General features: G+C 44.4%; 1 protein-coding gene across 1 annotated transcript in view; it reads right to left on the reverse strand.

Annotated features, from left to right (window-relative positions):
* Positions 1–246: 246 nt before the first annotated feature.
* The window catches only part of KCNJ5 (potassium inwardly rectifying channel subfamily J member 5), an 87929-nt gene continuing 61321 nt past the window's right edge, over positions 247–26854 (reverse strand). Inside the window, exons 6-8 of the mRNA XM_044996921.1 lie at positions 9221–9543; positions 6733–6819; positions 247–1027 (exon numbers count right to left, since the gene is read on the reverse strand). Coding sequence (XP_044852856.1) covers positions 950–1027; positions 6733–6819; positions 9221–9543 — 488 coding nt within the window. The 3' untranslated portion in view covers positions 247–949. The remainder of the gene's footprint in view (positions 1028–6732; positions 6820–9220; positions 9544–26854) is intronic.

Below are 26854 nucleotides of genomic sequence, written 5' to 3' on the forward strand. Positions count from 1 at the left end.
AATCAGCTGTAGCACCCTGTGCTAAGTTGGCTATTCAGTCATACCACCACATCAAATTCATCATTAGTCTAAATGTTTATTATTTATATTGCAGTAGCACCTGGACACCTGAGCCCCACTGTGCCGAGTGCTGTACAAAGGCATAACAAAGAGACAGTCCCTGCCCCAAAGAGCTTACAACCTAACTGTAAGATGGCAGACCACAGGTCGGTAAAGCAGACAGACAGGAAGAGCACAGGGTAACAAAGAGACAATTATGAATCAATAAAATTAAATATTGTGAAATTAAATATGCCACAATACAATCACATGCACTTCTCTCTGCTACTGTTTCACGCAGCATTTGGGGAGTTGCTCCTGCCTGAATCATGATCTCTGAGTTCCCACTTCCTTCCTGTGCTAATCACTGCTTGAACTATGTGGCCTGTCTGGTGATGAAAAGATGTCACGTTCTGGGGAGAACAAAACCCAAATGAGCTTCTATTTGCTTCCTTCCATCAGGAAAAGAATCTCCCTGTCTGTGCCTGGCATCTGTCTCTCCTCTTTCTATTCTGGGAGGAACAGAAACAGCTGAGCTCAGATGCTGTATGAGAGGGAGGCAGATGGGGCATGAATTCAGTAGTGATTGCATTGCTCACTTATCTGGCATAAAAATGATGGACAAATAATGAAGAACAGTGAGAGATGAGCATAGGGAGGGGCTATTGTTATTTAATATTTCTCCCTTTAATATTTGTCATATTTGTTTCTATTGTGATTTTCACTGTCATTCAACTGCCACTATTACCTTAATATTTAGTCTAATTTTGCCATCTTGACACATGCTAAATAGTACCTTACTCAATGAGCAGTTCCAGTGAAGTGCTTTCTCATGGTGCATTTCTCTTGCCTTGAGGCAACGAAAACGACCGATCAGTTTCGCTCTCCAGTCATTTCCACACTTAGGTTCTCATGTACTAGCTCCATGCTGCGATGTTTGGGTTGCAAAAGCAGCGGGGCTAAAGTATTTGGTTTCGAATGGTCTCCACTGGAGTGAGAACATAAATTTGTGGAATGTTTCATTAGCCCAGGGTTCTGTAACAGTTTAAGTATGCAAAATCTAAATCAAAGTGGCAACTTGTGGACTAAGACAAGCAAATGTGAGCACATTTTTGAATAAGTTATTAGTGCCTCTCATTTGTGACCAGAACCTCAAAATGCCTTAGGCCACAAATACAATGAGTTTGGTGGTTTCTTAGCTATCGTCCAGATCCTCAAAGGTATTTAGGCTCCTAACTTCCAAAGAGCTCTGTGTAAACTCGAAAGCTTGTCTCGCTTACGAAAAGAAGTTTGTCCAATGAAAGATATTACCTCACCCACCTTCTCTCGTTGAAATCACTGGAAGTTAGGAGTCTGAATATCTTTGAGGATTTGACCCTATTTGCGCATGTTACTAAAACACCACATCATTTGAGCTGGTTAATATTCTCCTGAGGAGAAATTGCTGGAGGTGCTACAGGTCAGAGTGGCAAAGCTGTCTGGGGACACAAGACTGGAATATCAGAAGATGCGGCAAGTCAGTCATGAGCAGGGGCGGCTCTAGACATTTCGCCACCCCAAGCACGGTGTCATGCCACGGGGGGTGCTCTGCCGCTCACCGGTCCCACGGCACCGGTGGACCTCCCACAGGTGTGCCTGAGGAGGGTCCGCTGGTCCTGCGGCTCCACCGAAGCCGTGGGACCAGCGGACCCTCCGCAGGCACGCCTGCAGGAGGTCCACCGAAGCCGTGAGACCAACGGACCCTCCGCAGGCATGCCGCCGAAGGCACCCTGCCTGCTGCCCTCCCGGCGACCGGCAGAGCGCCCCCCGTGGCATGCCGCCCCAAGCACGTGCTTGGCGTGCTGGGGTCTGGAGCCGCCCCTGGTCATGAGGAGCATTGGCAGAGTTATTAGGGGTGGAAGGGGAGCAGGACCAGCATAGCGGTGGGTGCAGTAGGTCAGGATTGAGGAGCACTGGTAGAGCTGTGTGTGGAGCCAAGACTGGAAGAACAGAGAGTGTTGCAGCTCAGGATTGAGGTGAATCGACAGAGCTGGGTAACCTGACAGACAACATAAAGACAAACCCTACAAACATCTGAAAGGAACAATGATATGTTTTTAACGAGGAAGGTGCACCTTGGCCAATATAAGATGGAATCTTGGCCGCAATGATGTCAATGGCAAAACTCCCATTGAGCTCAATACGGCCAACATTTCTCCCAGAGGATCTGATTTTGCACCACTGCACACCAGGGGTGAATCAGGACTAATGTCACTGAAATCAACGGAATTGCAGTGGGACCAGCGTGACTGAAAAAAAGAATCAGACCATTTAATATTCCAGTGTGGGTTTCATAATTGGTAGGAGCTTTATACGTATTTCAATAAAAAATTTGAGAGCCAAAGAATGGAGCAGTTTAGGTTTGGATTCACCCCGTGTTACAGTTCTTTCTTTTCAATGTTAAATGAGATTCAATTAAATTCAATAGATACTCAATAAACCACTAGCAATTGTGCTGCCTCTTGCTCATGACCCCATCCTTGATCCTAGGGCCATTGCTTTGGATGCATTCTATACAGCTTCATTCAGGAGCTTCTGAACATTGCCATTTCTCTTGGCAAATGGAAACTTGTTTATTTAGGTCTGTGCTACTTTACCAGTGGCTCAGGCGAGACTGTTTCTTCCCTGCTATTTCTCTACGTGTTTGCGTAGCACTAATTTAAAGGCTCAGCTTTCTACTGAGTGCTGCACCTGCCCCCAGTCACTGTCAGAAACACTAATGTGGCTATCCATCTGCTGTGTCTGCTGAGCTAGTCCTGTCATTCCAGGGGGTAGTTAGACTGACGAGTAACCTGGGCATTAGCAAATGACCATTTCATGTGTAACTTTATGTGCAGAGATGTCCCTGACATTCCCTTTTGCCAGTGCCCAAAGGTAGGCTGACATTCAAATAGCATGTAAACAGAACAGCATAATTGTACAATCCTCTCCTCACATGAATAAGGCCTCATTCTTACTGGTTTATACTGGTGTAAAGGAGCTCAGGATTTGGTCCATAGTTTTTACTCACGTGAGTCATCCCATTGGGCCAAATTTTGCACTCAGTTACACCAGTGTATATTCATTTGGAGTAACATTATTTGCCCTGGTTACCATCATTATCTAATGCAGTGGTCCCCAACCTTTTCGTCTGGCGGGTGCCAAACGAAGGACCGTGGCGGTGGTTGAGCATCCGCCGAAATGCCGCTGAATTTCTGCAGAAATTCGGTGGCATATTGGCGGATGCTCAACAGCCGGCCAAGATGCGGGTGCATTTAGATGTGGGTGCACCACGTTGGGGACCCCTGACCTAATCTAATATACCCCCATACACACCATCTATATCTATCCAATAAAAAATACCAGTCTGTGGTTTTCTGTGTACTTTTAATAGGTTCCATTAAGCTGATGAGATATATAAGAACTACTGAGACAACAGATTTATAATAGACCTATCTAAAGCAGGCCAAACTTTTACACTTGAGCACAATGGAAATATCTAAATAAACTTTAGAGAGAGAACCAATTTTTGTTGGTGAGAGAGACAAGCTTTCAGGCTTACACAGAGCTCTTCTGGGACCACCAGGGCTACACCACCACTGCATACATAAACACACTTTGTAATTTGAGTAATTTGTGTGCAAAAACTTGGTTGTTGCACCTACAATGTGGGTAGCTTGGTATTTCCATGAATAATTAGCTGCTTGGCAAATGCAAACGCAGAGCTTTGGTGTGTGCAAGCATTTCTGGGTTGTAGGTACCTTTTAGGGCAGTATCTAAGGTGCATGTCATGATTTTATAGACTTCTATAGTCATCTCTTTTCCAAGCTGAAAAGTCCCAGTCTTACTAATCTCTTCTCATGTGGAAGCTGTTCCATACCCCTAATAATTTTTGTTATATCTTTTCCAATTCCAATATATCTTTTTTTGAGGTGGGAAGACCAAGTCTGCATGCAGTATTCAAGATGTGGGCATATCATGGATTTATATAGAGGCAATATGATGTTTTCTGTCTTCTTATCTATCCCTTTCCTAATGATTTGCAACATTCTGTTAGCATTTTTGACTGCCGCTGCACATTGAGTAGATGTTTTCAGAGAACTATCCACAATGACTCCAAGATCTCTTTCTTGAGTGGTAACAGCTAATTTAGACCCCATCGTTTTATATGTATAGCTGGGATTATGTTTTCCAATGTGTGTTATTTTGCATTTATCAATACTGAATTTCATCTGCCATTTTGTTGCCCAGTCACCCAGTTTTGTGAGCTCCCTTTGTAAATCTTGTAATTTCTAATTTGGATTTGTCTAGCTTCAGCTTCCAGCCATTGCAAGAGCTGTCATTCATTTTTAGACCCAGATCTACCCCCTTGCTGTTATCTCTCATTTATTATTATGAATTTATTTCCATCAGAAACACTGAATTATGAAGCTGAGATAAGGGAGAATGTTATTTATGCTCAAGTAATTAATATCATATGATAAGCTTCCTGCATTGCCAGCCATATCTGCTACAATTCATGGAAGGGAGGATTGTTGCCAGAATGTATTAAGCAGCAGTTTGGCAGATGATGGAGAGGATATTTAATTAAGTTACAGAGAAACTAGACGAGCTTTCAATCCATTTATAAAAGTGGTAGCAGTTCCCATTTCAAGGCCAGTGAAAGGATGACAAATATAGAGGGCCCTGAGTCTGATCTCATGCATGATGACAAAATCGGGAATAACGCCACACTTTGACTGATGTAAGCTAGAGGAGAATTGGCCACTGGTATTTAGTTATATAAAGTCAAGGCCGAGTTCTGCTCTAGGTTATGCCAGGGCCAGGTAAATCTGGGGTGGCTCCAATGAAGCATAGTGAGTCACTCCAGATTTGTACTAGTGTAACAGAGCAGAACTTGACTCTTAAATAGCAAAGGATGGGAGAGCATTCAGAAGAGGATGGTTTCATTTGCGCACATTATTGAAATATACACAAAATATACAAAAAGCTGGTTTGAGGCCAACAAGAGGGTGTTGATAATATTTCTTCTACTACAATTAGGACCTGATCTTACAATTCTTGCTCAAATTAGTATTATTATTATCATTCATTGTTTGAATTACGGCGGCACCTAGAGGTCTCAAATGAGACCAGGACCCTGTTGCGCTAGATGCTGTACAAACACATAGTGAGAGACAGTCCCCATCCCAAAGAGTTCAGTGTAAAGTCTCAGTGATGTCAATAGATCATATTCTGCTCTCTCTGCAATGACTGCAATTCCTGAATAACTCCTTTCAAGTCAATGGAATTACACTGTCATAAGGGAGTGGTTTGCAGATACTACATTGACAAGGGCTACTTTAGTTCCTAGACAGATAGATAGATTAGATAGATAGATGGAGTGTATGGGGTTAGATAGATAGATGTACTTATTTCTATTGTGTTCAAGTGTGAAAGTTTGGCCTGCTTCAGATAGGTCTATTATAAATCTGTTGTCTCAGTAGTTCTTATACATCTCATCAGCTTAACGGAACGTATTAAAAGAACACAGAAAACCAGAGAATGGTATTTTTTTCCAGTATAGAAATCAATGAAGCTCTCTAATAGCAGAAATCACACTGATGAGGCTTGGGGCACCAGTTCAGCAGGGTACTTAAGCATGTGCTTAATTTGAAACCCATGAGTAGGACCACGCAAATCAATCATCTAAGGACCTTGCTGAATAGCAGGGAAATTAAGATGCTTGTGTCATCAGATATGCTAAAAGGCCAATGCATTCTGAGGTAGAGTTATGCCATCACTGGGCACAATGCTACATTTAACCAGCTTCAGAGCTTGTCTACACTATGGACGCTACAGAGGCAAGGCTATGGTGCCACCGGTATTCTGCTGTAGAACCGTAGTGTAGACACTTCCTACACTGCCAGAAGGGGTTTTCCCATTGTTGTAGGAATCCACCTCTCCAGGTGACAGTAGCTAGGTTGATGGAAGTATTCTTCTGCTGCCCTAGCTTATTCTACACCAGGGGTTAGGCTGGAACAGACATAGCTTTGTTAATCTACATTTTAAGCGCAGACCAGCCCTTTGTGGTCGATGGTGTGGAGTGCTTGATTTTAGGAAGAATCCTAACAGCATAAGATGCACGATTTGCAGGTTTGACACTATTTTCAAAAGCAGTTTTCCAGGACACTGAGCCCCAGGAATCCACAGGGTTCTCTCCTTACGAGCTGCTGCATGGGAGGAGAATGAGGGGACCCCTGGACTTGATGAGGGACAAATGGGAGGCCTCTCCTGCTGGAGAATCAGTGGTGGACCATTGTACTATCTGGGAAAAGCTCACTGAGCTCACGAGTTTGGCCAGGGAGAACCAAACCTGGGCCCCAGGGAAACAGAAGGTCTGGTATATGGCACAGGGGACCAAGTGATGGTCCTCATCCCAGAGTGGAAGAATAAGTTCCACATTGCCTGGGACGGGCCCTTTATGAATTGGCCAGTTTATCTCAGGAGGGTATAGAACAGCAATCAGCTTGAGCTGAGGCCTCAGGATCAAACCCCAGTGCAATCTTTGCAGCTCCCCATCCCTATAATCACACGGGAAGCCCCAGCTTCCCACGACTTGAATGCTGAATTAAACTGGACAGGTCAGTTTGTCATGCAGAGCTTAACTGCTCCTCTGCGAAGGTCTGAAATTACCTCTGCCTTGCAAAGATCAGCTCTGGTTTCACTTTCCATTATTCTCCCTGACATCAGGAGCGCACTTGAGCCATGGACTGAAGGCTCCTGGAAAACAATTTTCACAAATAATTATTTCTTAGATGTAAGCAGCTTTCCCCTGTCCCCTAGTGGGTTTAGTCGTTTTTCTCTCCTGCTTCGTGGAACTAGAGCCCAACCCTGCTCCTACAGTAGTCATGACCAAGAACTCCCAGGGGCTTCAGGAGCTATTTAACTGGGGGATAACTGATCTCCAAAACAAAGCATTCCTTCTATACTGGGAGATGTAACTGGTAGGTCAATGGTGAGCCCACTGAGATGTTACCGAAGAGTCCTTCATGAACACCCTGGGATGGTGTGGCTTGCGAGTGCTAGGACACTGGCTCTGATTGTCCAGTTAGGGCTCTTTTTCCGAGGGAAATACCTCTTTATATCAGTGGAAATACCTGGATGTAGTTAAACTGGTGAAGCCACCTAATGTGGACACATTGAACCTGTGATAAACAATGCAGCTTACTGGGGTAAGTCACACTCACGTGAGCCCCATTCTGAACCAGTGCAGTGTGTCTACATTAAGGGTGAAGTCAACCTGGGTTTTGCCATTGACTTTGGTGGAGCCAGGATTTCAACTCATGACCCAGATCCTCAAAGGTGTTTAGACTCCTAATTTCCATTGTAAGCCTTAAATACCGTTGAGAATCAGGGCCCATGTGTTTGCACTGGCTTCACTATATGGCTGTACTTATGTGAAAGCAAATTTCCACTGTCTAAAGAAACAGTAAGGAAAAACAGCATTGAAACATTTGTTTTAAAGAAAAGCAGAGAACTTTGCATACAGTGAAGCAGAATAACAAGTTCACCTTTGGCACCGTTCTGCCCCTAACTGGATCCATTTGATGTTCAGCTTTCTGGTTATCACTCCAGAGATTATGTAAAACAGATTTGTGTGTGTGTGCATGTGTTTAATTTCTAAAGCCTCATGGACCAAATTCAGAGCTGTTGTAAGTGGATGCAATCCCAATTATTTCAGTTCTATCGAAGCTGCTTCTGCAAGAGCTGAATTTCACCCAGTGATTACATATAAACCCAGCATCAATGCCAGATGGGCACAGAAATACAGATTAAGGTTATACCTACATGGCCCAGCAGTTCGGACTATGTGGGGGGAGGGCTGACTTGCAGCACGCACTAGCATGCTGTAACTTCCCTGTGTGTACACTGCAGGTGTGAACTACAAGATACCTAGTTTGCCTTCATGTCGCCATCTTTAAACAGGACTAAGTTAATGGGAATGAGCTACCTGTTAGTTTGTGCCCATAGCATACGCACAGGGGAGTTATAGCATAGAAGGAGAATGTATGCTACAATTCACACCCCCTTTGTCTAAACCATGGAGCTGTGTAGATAGCCCTGAGTTTCCTCCTCCCCACCCCATTTGCTCGCAGAAGCAACATGTGTTCAGATTCTATTCTGTTAACAGTTCTGTAAATCTGGAATATCTCCACTGAAATCGATAAGCAAAAGGGATACATCTTAACTGGTAGCAGTAGTATGCTTTTATCCTCTAAATAGACCAGACTTTAGAGAGGGACCTGGAACTCATTGCCGTGGATCAAAAGTGGGGATTGAACCTGGGACATGCAGGTCCAAAACCCATTATCATGGGCAAGATCTAAACATCCCATGATGACAAGCACTGAGCAGCATGTTTGTCCAAAACAATTACACCAGAGATGGCACTGTACCAGTCTGGGGAGAAAGCCTGACCAGTAGGATGCATGTGATAAAGAGGCCACAACACAAAGCCAGAGTGGGAAATGCCTGATTTATCTCAGAAGAGAGACCCGTCATCCCACTTTTAGATTTTTCAGCCTGTCGGAAATGAATCATGGTGGACACAGTTCAAGAGGAAAACTCTAAAACACCATGTGCAATCACTAGGAAGCTGGATACAGGAGGGGATTTTTCTTTCCTCTCTTTTAATTTAGCAGTAATAATGTCTACAATGCATTGACTTGTAAATTAAGTGAAGGTACGAAACTACATTCTTCTTACTGAGATGAGAGATTGTTAGGTTGTTTTATGTTTTCTCTTTTTAAATATCCCCTGAAAGGGAAATAATTTTGACCAACCAAGGAGTCTCTTCCAGAGCAATCTGTGGGGGAACTTCAACAGTAATAACACCTCTTATCTAGCAGGTCTTGTCCATAGACCTCAAAATGCTTTGCAAATGTGGATAAAGTACCATTACTCTGGTTTTACAGATGGGAGAAACTGAGGCACAGGGCTATGGAGTGACTTGTCCAAGGCTACCCAAAGGTGGGTAACAGAGCTGGGAATAAAACCCATGTCTCTTGACTGCCAGGCTAGTACCCTAACCACTGCATCCCACTGTTTCTCCAGTAGGAGCATATGTATTGTCTATTGTCCAGTACAGATCCACGTGTTATACAGACATATCTGCCTTCACCTCTCCTGCTGTTCCATTGGCTCCATTCAGCCCAGCCACCTCCCTTCCTTCCTCTTCCACCTCCTGTTCCTCTTTTGCTGTCTCTGCTTCCTCGCCCCCGCTCAGGAGGGTGGCGCTGGAGAGGTGGCGGAGGAGCCGGCCCTCTTGGAAAGACTGGGCCAGCTCCTTGGCACAGCACGTGGGGGTGTTGGTTTCGTAGGTGCAGTGGAAGCTGTTGTAGTCGACTTCGTAAAAGTCTTTCTCGAGGGTGAGGACGGGAGTGAAGCGGTGTCCCCATAGCACCTCTTTGTCCATATAGGAGCTCCGGGCCTGGCAAGTCATCCCTGCGTCAGGAGAGGAGAAAAAGGCATATTAAATGCAAAGCTCTGTTGCGTGCCCACGCTGTCCTGCTGCTATTTACAAGTGCTTTGGTGGATTTCCATACCTGCTGGCTCTGGGACATGGAAAGGGTCTTCTCTTAACGAGCCTCAGAAGAGGCTGTAGCACAAAAAGCCGAGTATTCGAACACAAGGAACTGGACGGCCCCACTGCAGCTTCTGCAGACAGATGGGATGTTTGCAATCCTGAACCTGGGTCTTACGGAGGGATGAGGTTTGATGGCACTAAGAAGTAGGCCAGAGTGGTTCTGGCATGGCCCCGTGCTAGATTCCCCTCTCCCCTCACTGCTCTGCTGATGCAGGTCAGTCTTGACCTTCTGGTTAGTCCAGTGCTAGGATCACACCATCCCCGCAAATACACCTCATCCCTGACCTGCAGTGTTCCAGCTGTTCCAGCCCTGAACTCCCCCCGGCTCTGCCAAAACACATCAGGCCTGGCTTATACAGCACCTTGTTAATCTAACTTTGGTTCCCCTGACTACTCTGTTGAAGTCCCTCAGGTCAGACCTACACAGCCCCCTGCAATTCTAGTTCTCCATGATCAAACTCAGCTCACCTGCAGCAACACCTGCTCTGCCATTCCACTATGGCACCTACGTGTGCTAGGCACTGGGTGCCCGGAGCTAGCTATAGGAGCCTGAACCAAAGCCCATCGAAGACAATGGGAGGATTTCCACTGAATGAAACTGAAATTTGTCAAGCTTGTACTCAGCCCAAGGACGAGTGCTTATTTTACATATTCATATATTTTGGGGAAGTTTGAAGAAACCCTTTCAAGGGCAAAAATTCAGTCTTGGAATAAGTGAAATCACCTGCCTATTGCAAGGCTGAATTCTGTCCAAAATCTTTGCCTTTTGTTTGGTTTACACGGGTCATGCTTCTGGAATTCATTCCAGGGAGATGTGGAAACTTCGACCTCCCGACACTCTCATTGGTGCGTGAGAGAGGCCTGTGTGGAATGAGATCAAAACATCTATTCAATTCAATTCCAAGCTAATGCTCCCCAATCTCATTCTCACAACCCAAACGACATTACTATAAGATGAAGGCTGTGACGGGGGAAAATGTTAGTGCCGGGGCATTTATGGTTCAGGGAGAAATATACCATATGTCCTCTAACACCTGGGCACAACAGGGGACAAACAAATTGGGTTAGGAAATGTCTTCATCCTGTCGAGCTCAGGTGTGGGAAGACATAAGGTACCTCTTCTCCCAGAGCTGAGAAGAGCCTTGGCTATCATTCTCTCCTCTCACAGCCTCAAGGGTCCTTCTCCTTTGGAGGCGCCTGTGGAATTCACATTAACATGACTGAGCTGTGCCTGTCCATCAGGACCCCATCCGTACTGTTTTATTTGTGGGTATTCCCTGTTGGTTTTCTTTCCCTTCATCCATGGATTGGTTTCAGCCCCTGGCCTGGAATGCAGCCAGAGAGGAGTACGGTCACTGGGTAGAATATATGCCGAGTCCCTGTACTGAAAGATGGAATTGACTGCAAATGAGGGAGCTAGAGAGGTACCCACAACCACAGGGGGTAGCAGTGAAGGAGAAAGATTTGTAGATCCAGGGAGATTATATAGGCAGAGGGAGACTCAACTTGCTTTGCTCACACAGGCATTTCCAGGGGGCCTTCTCAGGGAATGCTCCATATCCCAGTCTACCATGGTGGAGGGAGCACCACTATGGCAGGTGATAGTACCTTATACTATGTAGTAATGCTTGGTAACTTCAATTTGGGCCTCTCAAGGGCTATGAAAACATTAGCTATCCCCTTTCCCTCCCAAGTAGCATTATGATCTGTGGAAACTGAGGCATGGAGAAGTGAAGTGAATTTGCCACATAGCAAGTCAATGACAGAGCCAGGAAATGAAACTACGTCCTCTGGTTTCCAGATCTGTACTTCAAACATGAGACCATTATGGCAATTAGGGGGTCAGTCATGGACATATACAACTGAAACAGGGCCTGCCTTTTCTGTATAAACTCTTAGGGCCTGAGGCATTGCTGGTGTAATTCCGCTGAATTCAGTCAGGTTAAAGCTTAGTTACATCGGGGACAAATTTGGCCAGCTTAAAAAAAAAATAGAGAGAGAGCGATCTTAAACTGTCTCTGTGGCTGGCAATATCTAGCAGTGGAAAAACCTTAGCAGATCAGTGCAGACGCTGGTTTCAGATGTGTATCCTGATCTGTATTGTGCAGGGATCGGCAACCTTTGGCATGCAGCCCACCAGGGAAAGCCAGAAGCGTCTGCAGGTTCGGCCAATCAGGGCTCCCAGTGGCTGCAGTTTGCTGTCCCAGGCCAATGGGGGCTGCGGAAAGCGTGGCCAGCTCATCCCTCAGCCCATGCTGCTTCCCACAGCCCCCATTGTCCTGGAATGGCGAACTGCGGACAGTGGGAGCCGCGATCGGCCAAACTTGCGGACGCTGCAGGTAAACAAACTGGCTCAGCCTGCCAGGGGCTTTCCCTGGCAGGGGCTTTCCCTGGCAGGCCGCAGGCCAAAGGTTGCTGATCCCTGGTGTAGTGGATACAGTTATGACAATGATGCCTTCATTTTCTGCACACTGCACTTTTACATTTGAAATGTATCATAGGAACTTATATGGTCCCAACTACCATAGTATCTGAGCACCTCACAATCTCTAATGTATTTATCTTCACAACCCTCCTTGGATGGAGGGAAGTGCAATGTTACTATCATACAAGTGGGAAACTGAGGCACGGAGAGGCTAACTGACTTGCCCAAGGTCACAGAAGAAATCTGCGGTGGAGCAAAGAACTCAACCTGAGTCTCCCGAGCTAGTACTAGCCACCGGAATAGCCTTCCTTTGTAGTAACTGTGCCTGTCTGCACATCTTGTTCTCACAGCTGCTGCTACCTGTTAGAGAGCATGCACACACCTCCACCCCCTCTCCTGGAGAGTCACACACACCGCTCTTGCCTGGAGACTTTACTTTTGTTCTTTCTTGTTGGTTTCCTTAACCTAAAACAAAAGGCATTCAGGCCAGTAGTATATAGCTGCTATCTGTGCTTGAGGGAAGAATGTAACACTTTGGGCTGCAAAATAGGTCTGGAAATTTCTCACACAGTTCTTTTCAAGAAGATTTCCAGAATTACTTGCTTCCAGGCAGGAACAACAAGTACAGTGTTAGTCACAGTGTTCTGGCACTTCTGCTTCCTGGACTGGCAGGAACCAGGAAGTGCAGAGGCTGCTGTGAAAAATAAAATAAGGAAGGAAGAAAGTTATCCCAACTGTTCTGAGCTTTGAGGAGAGGGTCTGTTTGAGATCTGGGCAACCACTCAGGAACAGGGCTGCCCTTGCTTTATACAAAACAGTCTGCAGATCTCTAGTAACAAGCTTCTTATGGGCAAACCAGCGAGTGCCCAGACATAGATGCTACCACACTGCGCCATCAAGGATAGACAGTGCTTGACATTCATTCCCTTATGCCAGGTTGGCATACAGCAGCAGAAGACTTATGTAGCTCTCAGGTCCTGTCATGCTGCTGAGTACCCACATGGTTTTCTCTAAGAGACGTGAGTCGCTCCCCCGTCCCCACCCACCACCAGATAACACTAGCTTCTACCTACCCTCCTTATCCCTTGGTGAGAGGTTTTGTTGAGAGCCATTTTAAAACCTGGTGGTACATATTTGAGATGCCAGGACTGGCTCAAAGGTGCCTTTTACATATCTGGCACATCATGCTGGATTTTGATTTCAATGGGAGTTAAGTACATAAATACCTTTGAGAATCTGAGCCTTAGAGGGCTGAAATTGGATCTAAAATGAGTAATGCTCCTCCTCAGACATAACTAGAATCTGCTAAAGTACCTAAATGCTTCCGCCGAGCTGCTTAGTGCTCCAAATGCCCAGAAATGGTAGTGGGAGAAAAGGGCATTTTGTCCCACACAGGATTAGGCACTATTAGTGGATGAGCCATCTCCTAGCATGGCTTTCCCACTGCTGAGCAGATGCACTGTGTTCTATAATAAAATCTCGGAGCTCTTTGAATCACAGAAATGTAGGCTCAAAGGATCACAATAGGTCATCTAGGCCAGCCCCCTGTGCTAAGCCTGGACAAAGTAAGCCTAGACTATCCCTGGCAGGTGTTTGTCCAACCTGTTCTTAAAATCTTCCAAGGATGGGGATGCCACAGCCTTCCTTGGAAGCCTATTCAAGACCTTAGCTACCCTTATAGTTCGAAAGATTTTGCTAATATCTAACTTAAATCGCCTGTGCTGCAGATTAAGCCCATTACTTCTTGTCCTACCTTCACTGGACATAGGGAGGACAATGATCAACTTCTTCTCCATAACAGCCCTCACTGTATTTAAAGACTGTTCTCGGGTCCCCCACAATGTTCTTTTCTCAAGGCTAACCTTGCCCAGTTTTTTTAACCTTTCCTCATAAGTCAGGTTTTCTAAACCTTTGATCACTTTTGTTGCTCTCCTGTGGACTCTCCAATTTGTCCCCATCTTTCCTAAAGCGTGGTGCCCAGAATTGGACACAGTACTCTAGCTGAGTCCTTACTAGTGCTGAGTAAAGTGGGACAATTACGTCCTGTGTCTTACATTCAACACTCTGTTAGAATCATAGACTACCAGGGTTGGAAGGGACCTCAGGAGGTATCTAGTCTAACCCCCTGCTTAAAGCAAGACAAATCCCCAATTAAATCATCCAACAGATTTTTGCACCATATTCCTAAATGGCCCACTCAAGGATTGAATTCACAACCCTGGGTTTAGCAGGCCAATGCGCAAATCACTGAGCTAGCTCTCCCCCCTTATTAGAACCCAGAATATTAGCCTTTTTTTGCAACTGCATCACATTGTTGCTTTATATGCAATTTGTGATCCACTATAACCCCCAGATCCTTTTCAGCAGTACGACCACCTAGCCAGTTATTCCCCATTTTGTTGTGCATTTGTTTTTTCCTTCCTAAGCGTAGTACTTTGTACTTGTCTTTACTGAATTTCATCTTGTTGTATTCAGACCAATTTTTCAAGGTTGTTTTAAATTCTAATCCTGTCCTCCAAAGTGCTTGTAACCCCTCCCAGCTTGGTGTCATCTACAGATTTTATAAGCATACACTCCATTCCATTATCCAAGTCATTAAGGAAAATATTGAATAGTACCAGACCCAGGACTGACCTCTGTGGGACACCACTTGATACGTCTTCCCAGTTTGACCATTGATAACTACTCTTTGAGTATGATCTTTTAACCAGTTGTGCACCCACCTTATAGTAATTTCATCTAGACCACATTTCCCTAGTTCGCTTATGATCAGATCAGAAGGGAGTGCCCCTCTTACTACCAGAGAGAGTCAGCCTCAGACATGTAAAAGGAACTTCTGCCTTGCAATCAAGGTCTTGGAATAGCTCCTTTATCTGGGGGAATACCTCATCCTGATCCTGAGCTCCACAGAAACAATCACATTTATCTCCTGTTGTAAGTATTCAATTAAGACAGGAACAATGGAAACCTTTCATCCATCAAGGACTGCATACTGCCAGCTTCCTGCAGTAGCTGCTTTTTGTAACCCTAGGGGTGCACAGATCCAGCACAATAAGACAACTTGCAATCACTCCATAATCTCATTCAGATATTCCTTTTTTTGCACATGTGCATCGGAATTTAATTGCATGGGGACAGACTGCCTGGCAACCTCTACACCACACAGCAAACAACAGCATTGTCAAGTATCAGAGGGGTAGCCGTGTTAGTCTGGTTCTGCTGCAAAACGTCTGCTAGTCTATAAGGTGCCACAGGATTCTTAACAGCATTGTCACGGCTGCATGTTCCCTTAAGTGCTGCTCTCCAGCCTGGCTAATTAATGTGTCTGTAATGGCCCTAGCTAATTATTGCCTTTAGTTGAAAGAAGATGACGGTGAAGGTGCTGAAAACAATAAGCCTTATTTTCATTAAGAGAATGGGGTGCAGCTGCTTTCCGCTCTCACACAATGCGTCCTCGGCCCTGTGCATGCTGAACATTCAGAATCCAACTCCGCAACGGGCAGTGTAGCTCACAGGACCAGTCTCTTTCCAATTCTGCAGTGGTTATTAGTAGAAATCAGCAGTTTCACTTCACGGGCCTTATCTGTAATAAAGACCTAAACCTTCACCAGCATGATTACCCACAATGCACTGTGTTCACCGTAGACAAGGACCACAGCCGGTTTGCCACTGTTGTACGTCACCTCTAAAGTATCACTGCTTTCAAAGTAGATACGCCATAGCCCCCAGTACAGTTGCTTGAAGCACTAGCTCTTGGGAGATTTCAAAAGGCCTTTTGAGCATGCAGAGGAATTGTGGGAGGCGTCAAACTTCCAGAATTCCTTGGGGGGAAAATCCCAGAAGGATAGTTTCCTAGCCCTTGTTCTCAAAATGGAGGGTAACTATGAACTTCTGGATCTAAGAAGTTTCTAGTAAAGCTTTGAGAAAGTAATTTTTTTGCCCTTTTAAATTTTGTTTTTGGGCATTTTGTGACCCAGAAATTTCATTTCAATGAGAAAACTTTAATGAAAAAAATGCTTTCATCAAATGCATGAACGATTCAAAATGTGGGAAAATCCATTTTCATCTGGAATAAGTTTCAGAAAAAAAATACTTTCTAATTTTATTCATTTTTCTGGAACATATGACCATATTTTCCATGGAAATGGTTCACAAATGGTCCTATTTTAAAATGAAAAAAATTATGCTTAATTTTTAACTGCAAAATCAGTCGATTTTAGACAATTTGAAAGGAAATGGGAAAACCTCAAATTTCAGGCTTCTCAGATGTAAACTTTGGATCTTTCGTCTCTCTGCAGTCACCAGCTTGAGTTTCAATACAAATAAAATTGAAACTAAGTTGAAACCTGAATAAATTTTGCATAAAACGGGGCCCAGATGCATCACCTTTACAAAGAGGCTGTATTCTGTCTCAGGCTTGTAGTAAAGCTAGAAGCCAGAAGAGTATTCCTCAGTTTCAAGTTCTGTAATAAGACTTTCACAGAGGTTTAAATTTTTAAGTGCACTGTCCTGCAATCCTCAGAGGTGAAGTTTTAGTCAATTGGGCTGGAGTCTGACTTCAGAATATTAATGTCAGGGATCGAGAATGTTCCTACATGGGGCAGCCATACATGCTTTGTTTTATAAACTGCTGGATTTCTGGTTTCCAATAAATGAATGAAGACAGGTTTCTTTCATTACATTCAAAAGCAGGGAAAATCACAGAGAAGCAATTGGTGTGTAAAATAGGTGTCAGGGAACTGTACCAAGAAGACACTTTCTTGACATCAAAATCAGTCAGAATCAAGCTGCTCACACTGTTTCAAAGAAGGGAGAATGTTAATATGGAGAGAAGAAAGGGAATCTTGATGGCCCCCTCAGAAAGAAGTCTGTTTTTTCCCACTAGGCACTCAATGGGGGCTGCAGACTTCAGAACCTTTCACTGATTGCAATGCCACTGATTATGCAGCTATAATAGAAGCCTCTGGCTCTGTTACATTGCTAAGAAAACAAAAATTCTGCAGGAGATTGCTCATGAGTGACAGGCTTTTATATAATTATTAGGTCACAGTTCAAATCCAGCTCCATTCAGCAACAGCCAACGTTGCTGCTATCTCATGCGCATTAGGTTGGCTACAGATTAGTTGATGGGTTTAGTCTAGCTGTTGGAGGACATAGATGCCTGTATCAAACATACCATCGCAGATAGCAACCTTGTTGGCAATTTCATTACAGAGGACAAGTATTGAATGGATCATGGAGAATTAACTAGCAGTACCCTAGATTAAGAAATTTAATTTGAAGCACATCAACAGGATGGTGGTAGGGAAAGCTTTCACTACTGCCACCTGTCTAGACCTGCTCAGTGGATATAAACATCCAGCCTCTAGGGCTGTCAAGCCAACATTTTTCACCAGCATAAAATTAACTTTTTTTTATTTAAATGCCATAGAGCTGACTGTGACGTTCCCCTCTGGCGTTATCTAGACTGGTGATCTGTTAGGTCACTCCAGTCCTTGACTCTGGGGGCCAGCCTTACCCTGCTCTGCTGTGAGAAACCCCCCATTCCTGGGCTGTTTACGCATAGCCTCTGGCATGTAAGTTGCTCCTTGGATTGTGCAACCGAATGACACTACTAGCCAATATCTCCAGTCCCAGACACAACCCTCGGAACCTCTGTCTTGCAGTGTCCAGTTATGCCTGCTGGACACTGCAAACTTATCTGAGTTCATCAATTTAACAAAGAAATCAATATGTATCAGGCTTGTTATCCCAAGGGGAGCCTCTGACACACTTCAAACCAAACACTGCTTCAGATAAAATATATCTTTATAGTTAATAAATTTGTTTATTTATTCTAAGTGATTATAAGTCAAAGCATAACAAGTTGGATTTGGTCAAATGAAATAAAAGCAAAACGCATTCTAAGCTGATCTTAACACTTTCAGTGCCCTTACAAACTTAGATGTTTCTCACCACAGGCTGGCTGGTTGCTCTTCAGCCAGGCTCTCCCTTTTGATCAGTGCTTCAATCACTTGATGTGGTGTCTGTAGATATAGGTGGAAAGAGAGAGGAAGAGCACGGCAAACGTCTCTCCCTTTTATCATGTTCTTTCTTCCCTCTTGGATTTGCCCCCTCGCTTCAGAGTCAGGTGAGCATTACCTCATCTGACCAAAGGAAAGGGGGGGGGTGACTCCTTTGAGAGTCCAACTGATTCTTTTGTTGCTGCCTAGGTCAGTGTCCTTTGTTCCTGTGACGCTGGACTGGGTTTGTCCCATACATGCCCTGATGAGGTGTGAACTGCCTCTCAGCTCTTGGAGAGTTTTGTCTGGGCTTATTTTAAGCCACGAGGATACATTTTCAGCTTCATAAGTACATACATGAAATTATAATCTATAACCTTACTATAACATTACTGTAACAACAATACTCAGTGCATCATGAGCCTTCTGAAGACACCCAACATGACAAACTTTGCATTGGCTATCACACAATCATTGGGGTGCTCCCCCGAGGTACAGAGCATCACACTGAGCTCTAAGCTGTTATGTGATGTCATGTGGATGACAATTCTACGCTTGCGATGCTAGATGGGCTCTTTTTACAATGAAGACTCAGGCATTAATGGTAATCCACCCCCCCCCACACACACATACTGAATGAATTTCCCAGCTCCGTCCATTCCTCTCTTTTTCCTGTACAGCAAATTGACGACAAAGTCTTTTTACACATATGCAGAGTGAAATTGACCACTGTTCAGAGGGCTAGCGCAAGGCCAATGTGCCATTTAAGTCCTCAGGGGTGAATATCACCTACAGTGGGAATGGACAAAGCATGGAGAGAGAAGATGGTGTGGAAATGGACAGTGATGACTAGCTAGGGTGGCAGGGAATAGTTTTCAATATTTAAAATCCTATTATTCTAATTAAGCAATACACTTCCTTAAATTAGCATCAAAGATGCTGAAGTAGCTCTCAAATGGTTGTAGAAAGTGCTGGGCCATTTACACTAATTAGTCCAAGGAACACCCTGGCCTATGACAAAACCAATATTGTTCCTCTGACTTCAAAAGGAATATTAGAAGGTGGGAGCATGGTCCCCCAATTATTTCTGCGCATCATCTTTGGAGGAGGACACGTCCGTACTTGATTCACTTTGATTTTCATGCCAGAGGGGAAGACTTTGAAATTTTAATTTTTCTGAATGCTCTCCAGGCCTGGGAATGCTCCTGGGTGTTGGAAAGTCAAAAGAGGTTAAGGTTTAATGTAGGCAATGAAATGGAATATGCAAAAAAGTTTACACAGATAGCAAACTTGGCAAACTAGAGAGAGAGAGAGATCGATCATATTCACTTCTTTATATTATGATTCCACTTTATTAAATTACTGATGTTCTACTATATCATTTAATCAATCATTTCTTGCCTTGATGTGTTTCAGGAAGCGGTGGCACAAGGTTGACATATCGCCTCTAAGATCAGATCCTTGGATTTGTCAGAGGAACAAATGAATTGAAATTTCAATTGCACTGAAATGTGTTGCTCTGTGAGAGAGCAAGGATGGGTCAGGGGTTAGGTGAGAGACCTCTGCTCTGTCACAGGTGTCACTTCTGTGACCTTGTAAATCACATAGTCCCAGATTGTCAACATTTATTTAGGTACTTTACTCTCATTGAAATCAATGGAAGTTAGGTGCCTAAATACCTTTGCGGATCTGGACCTTAGGCTCTCAGTTCCCCATTGGTAAAAGGGGGATCATGATACTATCCTACCTCCCAGTGGTATTGGATGTATTTTAAAGATGGGGAGATGCTCAGATACTATGATAAAAGGGAGCCATATAAGCACCATTAGGCATGTTAGTGATGATAATGTAGTAGTCAGGCCTATATATTTGCCTGAGATCAAATTTTGGGTCTTGTTTGCCCATTTAACTTTTAATATTTTTATATTCTTATTAATATGTGTAAACAAAGAACAAAGAACTGTGTGTTGCTTCTGCCCAGACAGATGTGTTTGTTAGTACGAGAAAAGATAAGAGATAGAGCTAAAGTGTTGCTGGTTTTGGTGGGAATTTAATATACGACTGCCTTGACTCCTATCTCGAGCCTAGTCAAGCAACTAGTCAGGAGGGGCGAGGGGATGGGGGGAGGAGGTATAAGAAACACTAAAAGCCAAAGAAATGCCTTCCCTGACTGAAGTACGACCTCTCTCCTTACCCCTCCCATGGGATACAAAAGAGGTGATACCGAAGCCCCCTGACTCACGACCTTCCAAAACGGAACATGACCATAAATTGTAAGGGGTGGGACCAAGGGCAGGCACTACAGGTATAATTATGCCTGCTAAGGAGGGGGGAGCTGGGACACTGGGAAGAAAGGCTGTCAGAGCTATGGATATGCTTGCTTGGAATAAACATTGCATTGGCTGCACTTAGGACTTCCAGTCTTCTGCTTTCTGTCTGTGTTGCAAGGACCAGGGGAAGGGCAAAGGGAAAGCCCTTAACAAGCACCTGAAATAGTTCAGCAAGAGCACTCCTTTCAGGGCAAGTCAGTGGTAAACTAGTTCTACTTCATTCCCACACCTCGAAGCCAGGGATATCAAAGACAATTACAAATATGAATTAGTTTACATCACAATACCCACTTTGTGAGAGGAAGGTACTATAATGCCCTTTTTACTGATGCTCATTTTTAAGAATGAAAATGATCCTTTGGCTAAGCAAAAGCAACCAACAAGCTAGTACTAATTTTACTGTGTTTTGCATGTAAAGTTTGATTACTTTCAGGACATCAGACTGAAATGCAAATCCCTCAGATTTCAAGCTTCATTGTGATTATTTCACACTGTTCTACCTTGGCAGGAGGGGAATATTATTCTATCCTTTTTAAAAATGGATGAACTGGGATGCAGAAAGGGTGTGATTTGCCCAAGGTCACACAGCAACAGCATGAGGAATAAAAGCCAGGAGTCCCAAATCACAGCCAATTGCTCTAATCATTAGACCATCTTCCTTCCAACTATGTCTAAGTATAGTTTTGGCCTTTTGAAACCATGTGCTAATAGTGTATTGGGTCACTGGATTAACAAGTCAGTTCTATTATCTCCAACTGTCTATTTAATGTAAGGGTGGGGGAGAGTCAAAGAAAATCAGTGAACACCAGTGGTGAAATAAGATGCCTCCTGAATGCCCAGTGATCACCTAGCATCACATTAAGGCAACAGCACTGGTAGGCAAGGGGGCATGGATCAGCGTTCATGTTGCATTCCCCGTCAGTACCTGGACCGCGGAAGCTAATGATCCAATCAGCAGACCAAATTCGGAGATGAATCCTGGTCATGAGCCACCTGAGGCACATTGCGAGACGCTAAGACGACGATGACTGGTAGGCACAGAATGAGGTTTGCAAGGTAGCTATATTGATAAATCAATCTTTGGTTAATTGTCAGCAAAAGAGGAGAGGAGGATAAAAAACGTAAGGGAAGCAAGACTCAGCCAGAAAGACTTATAAAGATTTGCAGACTCCTTCATCATAGGGAATGAAGGCTTAAGGGGAAAAAGCTGGGCTCTCTAATGGTCTCTAATTGAATCAGCCAAGTCGTTCATCTCACAACTCAGATGAATCTGACTGCACGTGCGGGATTGGCTTTCGACTGCTTTTTAGTCTCTGGCAGCATTGCTTCATACGCTCTCTCTTCTATTAAGCAATGAAGAGGTCAGTGGCACATCCATGTTTATGGCTCACAACAGGCCAGCCTAATTCTGTCAGTGGACTGGGGCTACCAGCTTTGGATTTTTGTTGCCATGGGGTGGGGAAGAGAGAAAGAAAGAAAGAAAGAAAGAGCATTGAAAGCAAAATTGCATGGACTTTACAAACAGATTCCTTCCCATTTTCTTCTCTTGCAAGTCAAATTTGGACCAACCAATCTTGACGAGTATACCTTTAAGATAAGGCAAGGGAGAATTAATTCCCTAAAGTCATTGCTGTGCCCAATTCATTAAGCTGGTACTGAGTGTAAGTGATTCTGTGGCTTTCAAGATGCCCATAAAAGCAGCACTGGATGCTGGAATGCGTGTCACTTGTATTGATTTAGCCCCTGCTGTAGTCATTTCACTCAGGGAATAATCAACATAGGTCTCCCCAGAACTGAGCCTTTCTCAGGTGTTTTCAAAGCTCTGGAGCCAGTAGTGCCAAGGCACACATACTGATCTATTGTTTCTACATGCTGCTGCTTTAGATAGGACTAATGCTACAGCAAGCGAGTGTGTCTGATGGAAATGGGGCAGGGATGAAAACTGGAGGGTGAGTGGGAATTAGTGGTTAATTTTTTTCCCCTACAGCTGGTTGAAACTTTTGGCAATTGCAATAAACATTTTCCCCACAAAATGTTGATGAAAAAATATTCACTGTTTTTTGACCAGTTCTAGTTATGTGCTTATACCTCTAGCCATTTATACAGTACAGTGGTCAGGCTTGAAGGGCCTGATTGTCAAAGGTATTTAGGATCTTAAAAATTCAGCTAGGCACCTACTGGGATTTTCAAAATCATCTCATAAAGATAGGTACCTAAGTCTCATTGACTTTCAGTGGCAGGGAGGTGCCTAACCTGCTTTGGGGTTTTTGAAAACCCCATTAAGTGCCAATGGGCATCTTTAGGCACCTAAATATATTTGAAAATCAGTCCTGAAGTGCTTTGAAAAAATGACTAAACCAATATTACCTTCTTCCTCACCCGGTGAGTGTATATTCAGATATGTTGGTGACTGCAGTGACCTGAAGAAGAGCTTAGTGCAGCTGGAAAGCTTGTCTCTTTCATAGAATCATAGAATCTCAGGGTTGGAAGGGACCTCAGGAGGTCATCTAGTCCAACCCCCTGCTCAAAGCAGGACCAAACCCAACTAAATCATCCCAGCCAGGGCTTTGTCAAGCCTGACCTTAAAAACCTCTAAGGAAGGAGATTCCACCACCTCCCTAGGTAACCCATTCCAGTTCTTCACCACCCTACTAGTGAAAAAGTTTTTCCTAATGTCCAACCTAAACTTCCCCCTCTGCAACTTGAGACCATTACTCCTTGTTCTGTCATCTGCTACCACTGAGAACAGTCTAGTCTTTCACCAAGAGACATCGATCCAGTAAAAGATATTACCTCAACCACTATGTCGCTCTTGCAGGGACTAAAGTGCCACTAATTTGTACCCATGCCAGCCAATGCAGAACCAACCCGGTTCTGGGAGAGTGAGCTGCAGTCTATTCCTTCTTCTGCATCATCAATACAATGGTTTAGTTCTAATTAGCTACATCCCTCCCCCCTTGCAGGCTAATAGGATAACACAGGTGATAACAAGGGCACAATTTGGCCTGCTGCACTTCTAGTGCTGACAGCCATGTGTGAGAAGGAAAGAACCCAGCATTGTTCTCGGATCCCAGATAGAGTAGGTAGCACTGGCAGTTAGAAATAATGGGGTGGGATTTTAAAAGCAGGCTCAGGGTGGTACACACTCAGGCCTAGATCCTCAGAAGTATTTAGGTGCTTAAGATGCAGATAGGTTTCAGAGCAGCAGCCGTGTTAGTCTGTATCCGCAAAAAGAACAGGAGGACTTGTGGCACCTTAGAGACTAACAAATGTATTTGAGCATAAGCTTTCGTGGGCTTGCATCCGATGAAGTGGGCTGTAGCCCATGAAAGCTTATGCTCAAATAAATGTGTTAGTCTTTAAGGTGCCACAAATACTCCTGTTCTTTTTTTGAAGATGCAGATAGGCATTTTTGAAAATCCCATTGGGCACCTATCTCCCACTGAAATCAATAGGAGTTAGGTGCCTAGGTGCTTTTGAAAATCCTACTGGGTCTTTAACTGCTTCTTCAGGCATCTAAATACCTTTAACATTTGGTCCTCTGCTCCCATTGACTTTCAGTAGGAGCCGTGTCTCTAAATTCTTTGGTTTTTAAAAATCTCAACCAATGTTTTTTGCTCTTTGTAAATGGAGTGAATTGCTCTGCAGTGATTGAGAAACCATAACCATTGAGCCCCATGGGGGTGCCATTTTTATAGTTCTCTGAAATGTGACTGTAGAAATGAGGACTAGCAGCTCTTCCCATCTAGTCTAACTGGAGCAATTTTGTATTCAATAAGCTTCCATGTAAACCAAAAGTAAGCTAATTATTAATATGCCTGTCTGCAGTGTTCTTTTCATTAGGTCTGGTCTCTTCAACATCAACCTACCTACCACTGACAGGTTCTAGCCTCATCTCCAAATATCAAGCCACCTATATAAATATTGTACCTAGCAGTCAGCTGTAACAGGGCTAACTTTGTCACTGCACTAGCTTAGAATGCCACCCATGTCAAGCAAAAGAAGTATATCAGGAAATAATTCACATAGCCAGCAAAAGAAAGGGATCCAGTTACATTAACAGGGACCAAGTATTGTTCATTTGTCTATGCAATATTCTAAATTGAGGACCTTCATTCAGTTCCTAATAACAGGAGTTCATCTCATGTAAATCACAAGGATGACCATTCCTGGGCAAAGAGAACAGGAGTATTTGTGGCACCTTAGAGACTACACATTTTATTTGAGCATAAGCTCATTCCTTGGCAGTTTTAGCAAAGGCCCCAAACTAGAGATACACACTGCATTATTTCAGGACACCCTGTTCTGGTGAGATGTCTCCCCGCCACTCTACACATGAGCCATACAGAAAGCCACCTGGATTCTGAATGCTTTAGTCAAACCTTGGCGCACTCTGACATCTGCCCAGCCCTAGACCCAGCGGGAAGGGCTCTTCCAGCTCCAACTTTTGGGTTTAACAGCAGATACGGCACTGTCTCCTGAGACGGGGGTAATTAATTTCCATAGATCCAAGCTCCTTAATGTCATTAAACCCAGGTCTGGGCAATCCCACTGGGAGAGGAGTCCATTTGTAAAGCAATCCAATTCCTCTGCCATGCTTTTCATTTTGAGGTTGTTACTGGTAATGACTTCCTTTTGCACATCATTAGCAGTGGCTGAGTTTTTTGTCAGAGGAAGTACAGTCTAAAGCCGCAGGGTATCTATTCAACCAGGACTTCATGGTGCTAATTTGTGATGGTGAAATGGGCCCTGGGCCACTGAGGTACTTCTAGGTATTAACCTCCAAGTGCAGTGCAGGGCTCTCTTTGATATCAGCGAACCCAGGGCTACCAAATAAAATTCCATTATCAATCTCTCTCCTCTATAACACCCTGAAATTCTGTTATTTTTTATAATGCCCAAGAGTGCCTAGGCGTGGCACTTGATTTGCGTTTTGTTTTACACTGCTGTAACTGTATTGACATCAGTAGAGTGACTCCTGATTTACATTGCTGTAAATGAGTGGAAAATTGGGCCTGGATTCCTAGTAGCTATAACACAGTGTTATTCTATGGCACTCTTACACCAATGAGACACACAACTAACACACTACACTACAGCCCAATACACTAGATATGGTCCCTAAGCAGAATCTGCCATTCCAATTCTCATGAGCTTTGGTAATGTTTGAATCCAGATCTGCATATTGGCCTATCTCTACAATATACTGCTGGTAAAAGAATACACCCTAGTAATGCTCCATTAGCCCTTGCATGCATTGCAAATAGGTTACACGACTGCCAAGTAATCTATTCGGGACTACCTTCAAACTCTGCTTGGAAGCTGCAGCTATTGCTGAGGGCTGCTACCCACCCAAAAGCCAAGGAAAGAAGCTGGGGAAATCATCTATGCTTGTCTTTGTCCTGGTGTCCTGTTTGCTTCTGAGGTGTGGCTGACAATTTTGAAAGCCAGGGATGGTCTGGGACCCAGCGGTTTGAGGGATCGTCTTCCTCTAGGCCCTGTTGCAGCAAAGTCTGCCCCGGTAGGTGACAATTGCTGAGTTCTTGGAGTAAAACCTTCTAGGCCAGCGATTCTCAACCTTTTTGGGGCTCAGGATCCATTTGTAAATGTTTAAGGCCTGTTGCGACCCAGCAAATAGTCTGGGGTTGGAAGCCCTGGTGTGGTTTTGGTCAGGTCCTGTCCCTGGTGCGTGTGTGTGTGGGAGCAGGGGCTTGCATTCTGCCTGGCACTCACCCCACAAAGGTGGCTCCTGCAGCTCCTGTGCTATGGGGCTGACTGGGCTTTGCTCTCCGATCCATGCAGTGCAATCCCCATGGCTGCACCGCTGCTCAGTTTTGTCCCTGGCACTCTGATTGGACCGAATTTGTGTGAGTGGAGCTATGACCTGGCTGATGATGTTGCAGAGCCACTCACTCAAATTTGGCCTACGCAGGCTCCCATCATTATGACAGCTGGGCCAAACTTGAGTGGGACCCAAGAGGTTGCAGTGCCTGGAGTAGGGAGGCGAGTCCAGCCAGCCTTGTGGGACAGGAGCTGCCACACGCCCCTTTGAAACATTCTGGAGACCCAATTTTGGGTCCCAACCCATGGGTTGAGAACCCCTGTTCTAGGGAATTATGGAGCCCACTGGTGGTGAACGGCATGATAGCCATAAACGGGAAGTAATCAAACTCGTTTGCAGATGATTGAGTGGGATGGTTGGAACTCTTGGACCAGCTCCAGTGAACCCCACATAGCTCTGCCAATTTTCACCAGCGGGTTGCTTGCATCTGTGCTAAAGCACACTCTGAAATAGACAGCCAGTGCTCTCCCATCTCTGGGACTGTCTGTGCTCAGAGATTTGGCAGGGTCAAGGCACAATGCAGTCATGTTTAATTAGTGTTTCATTGGTTAAAAACCTGCATATTTGTCC

The sequence above is a fragment of the Mauremys mutica genome, chromosome 22, assembly GCF_020497125.1.
Source record: "Mauremys mutica isolate MM-2020 ecotype Southern chromosome 22, ASM2049712v1, whole genome shotgun sequence".
NCBI lineage: Eukaryota > Metazoa > Chordata > Testudines > Geoemydidae > Mauremys > Mauremys mutica.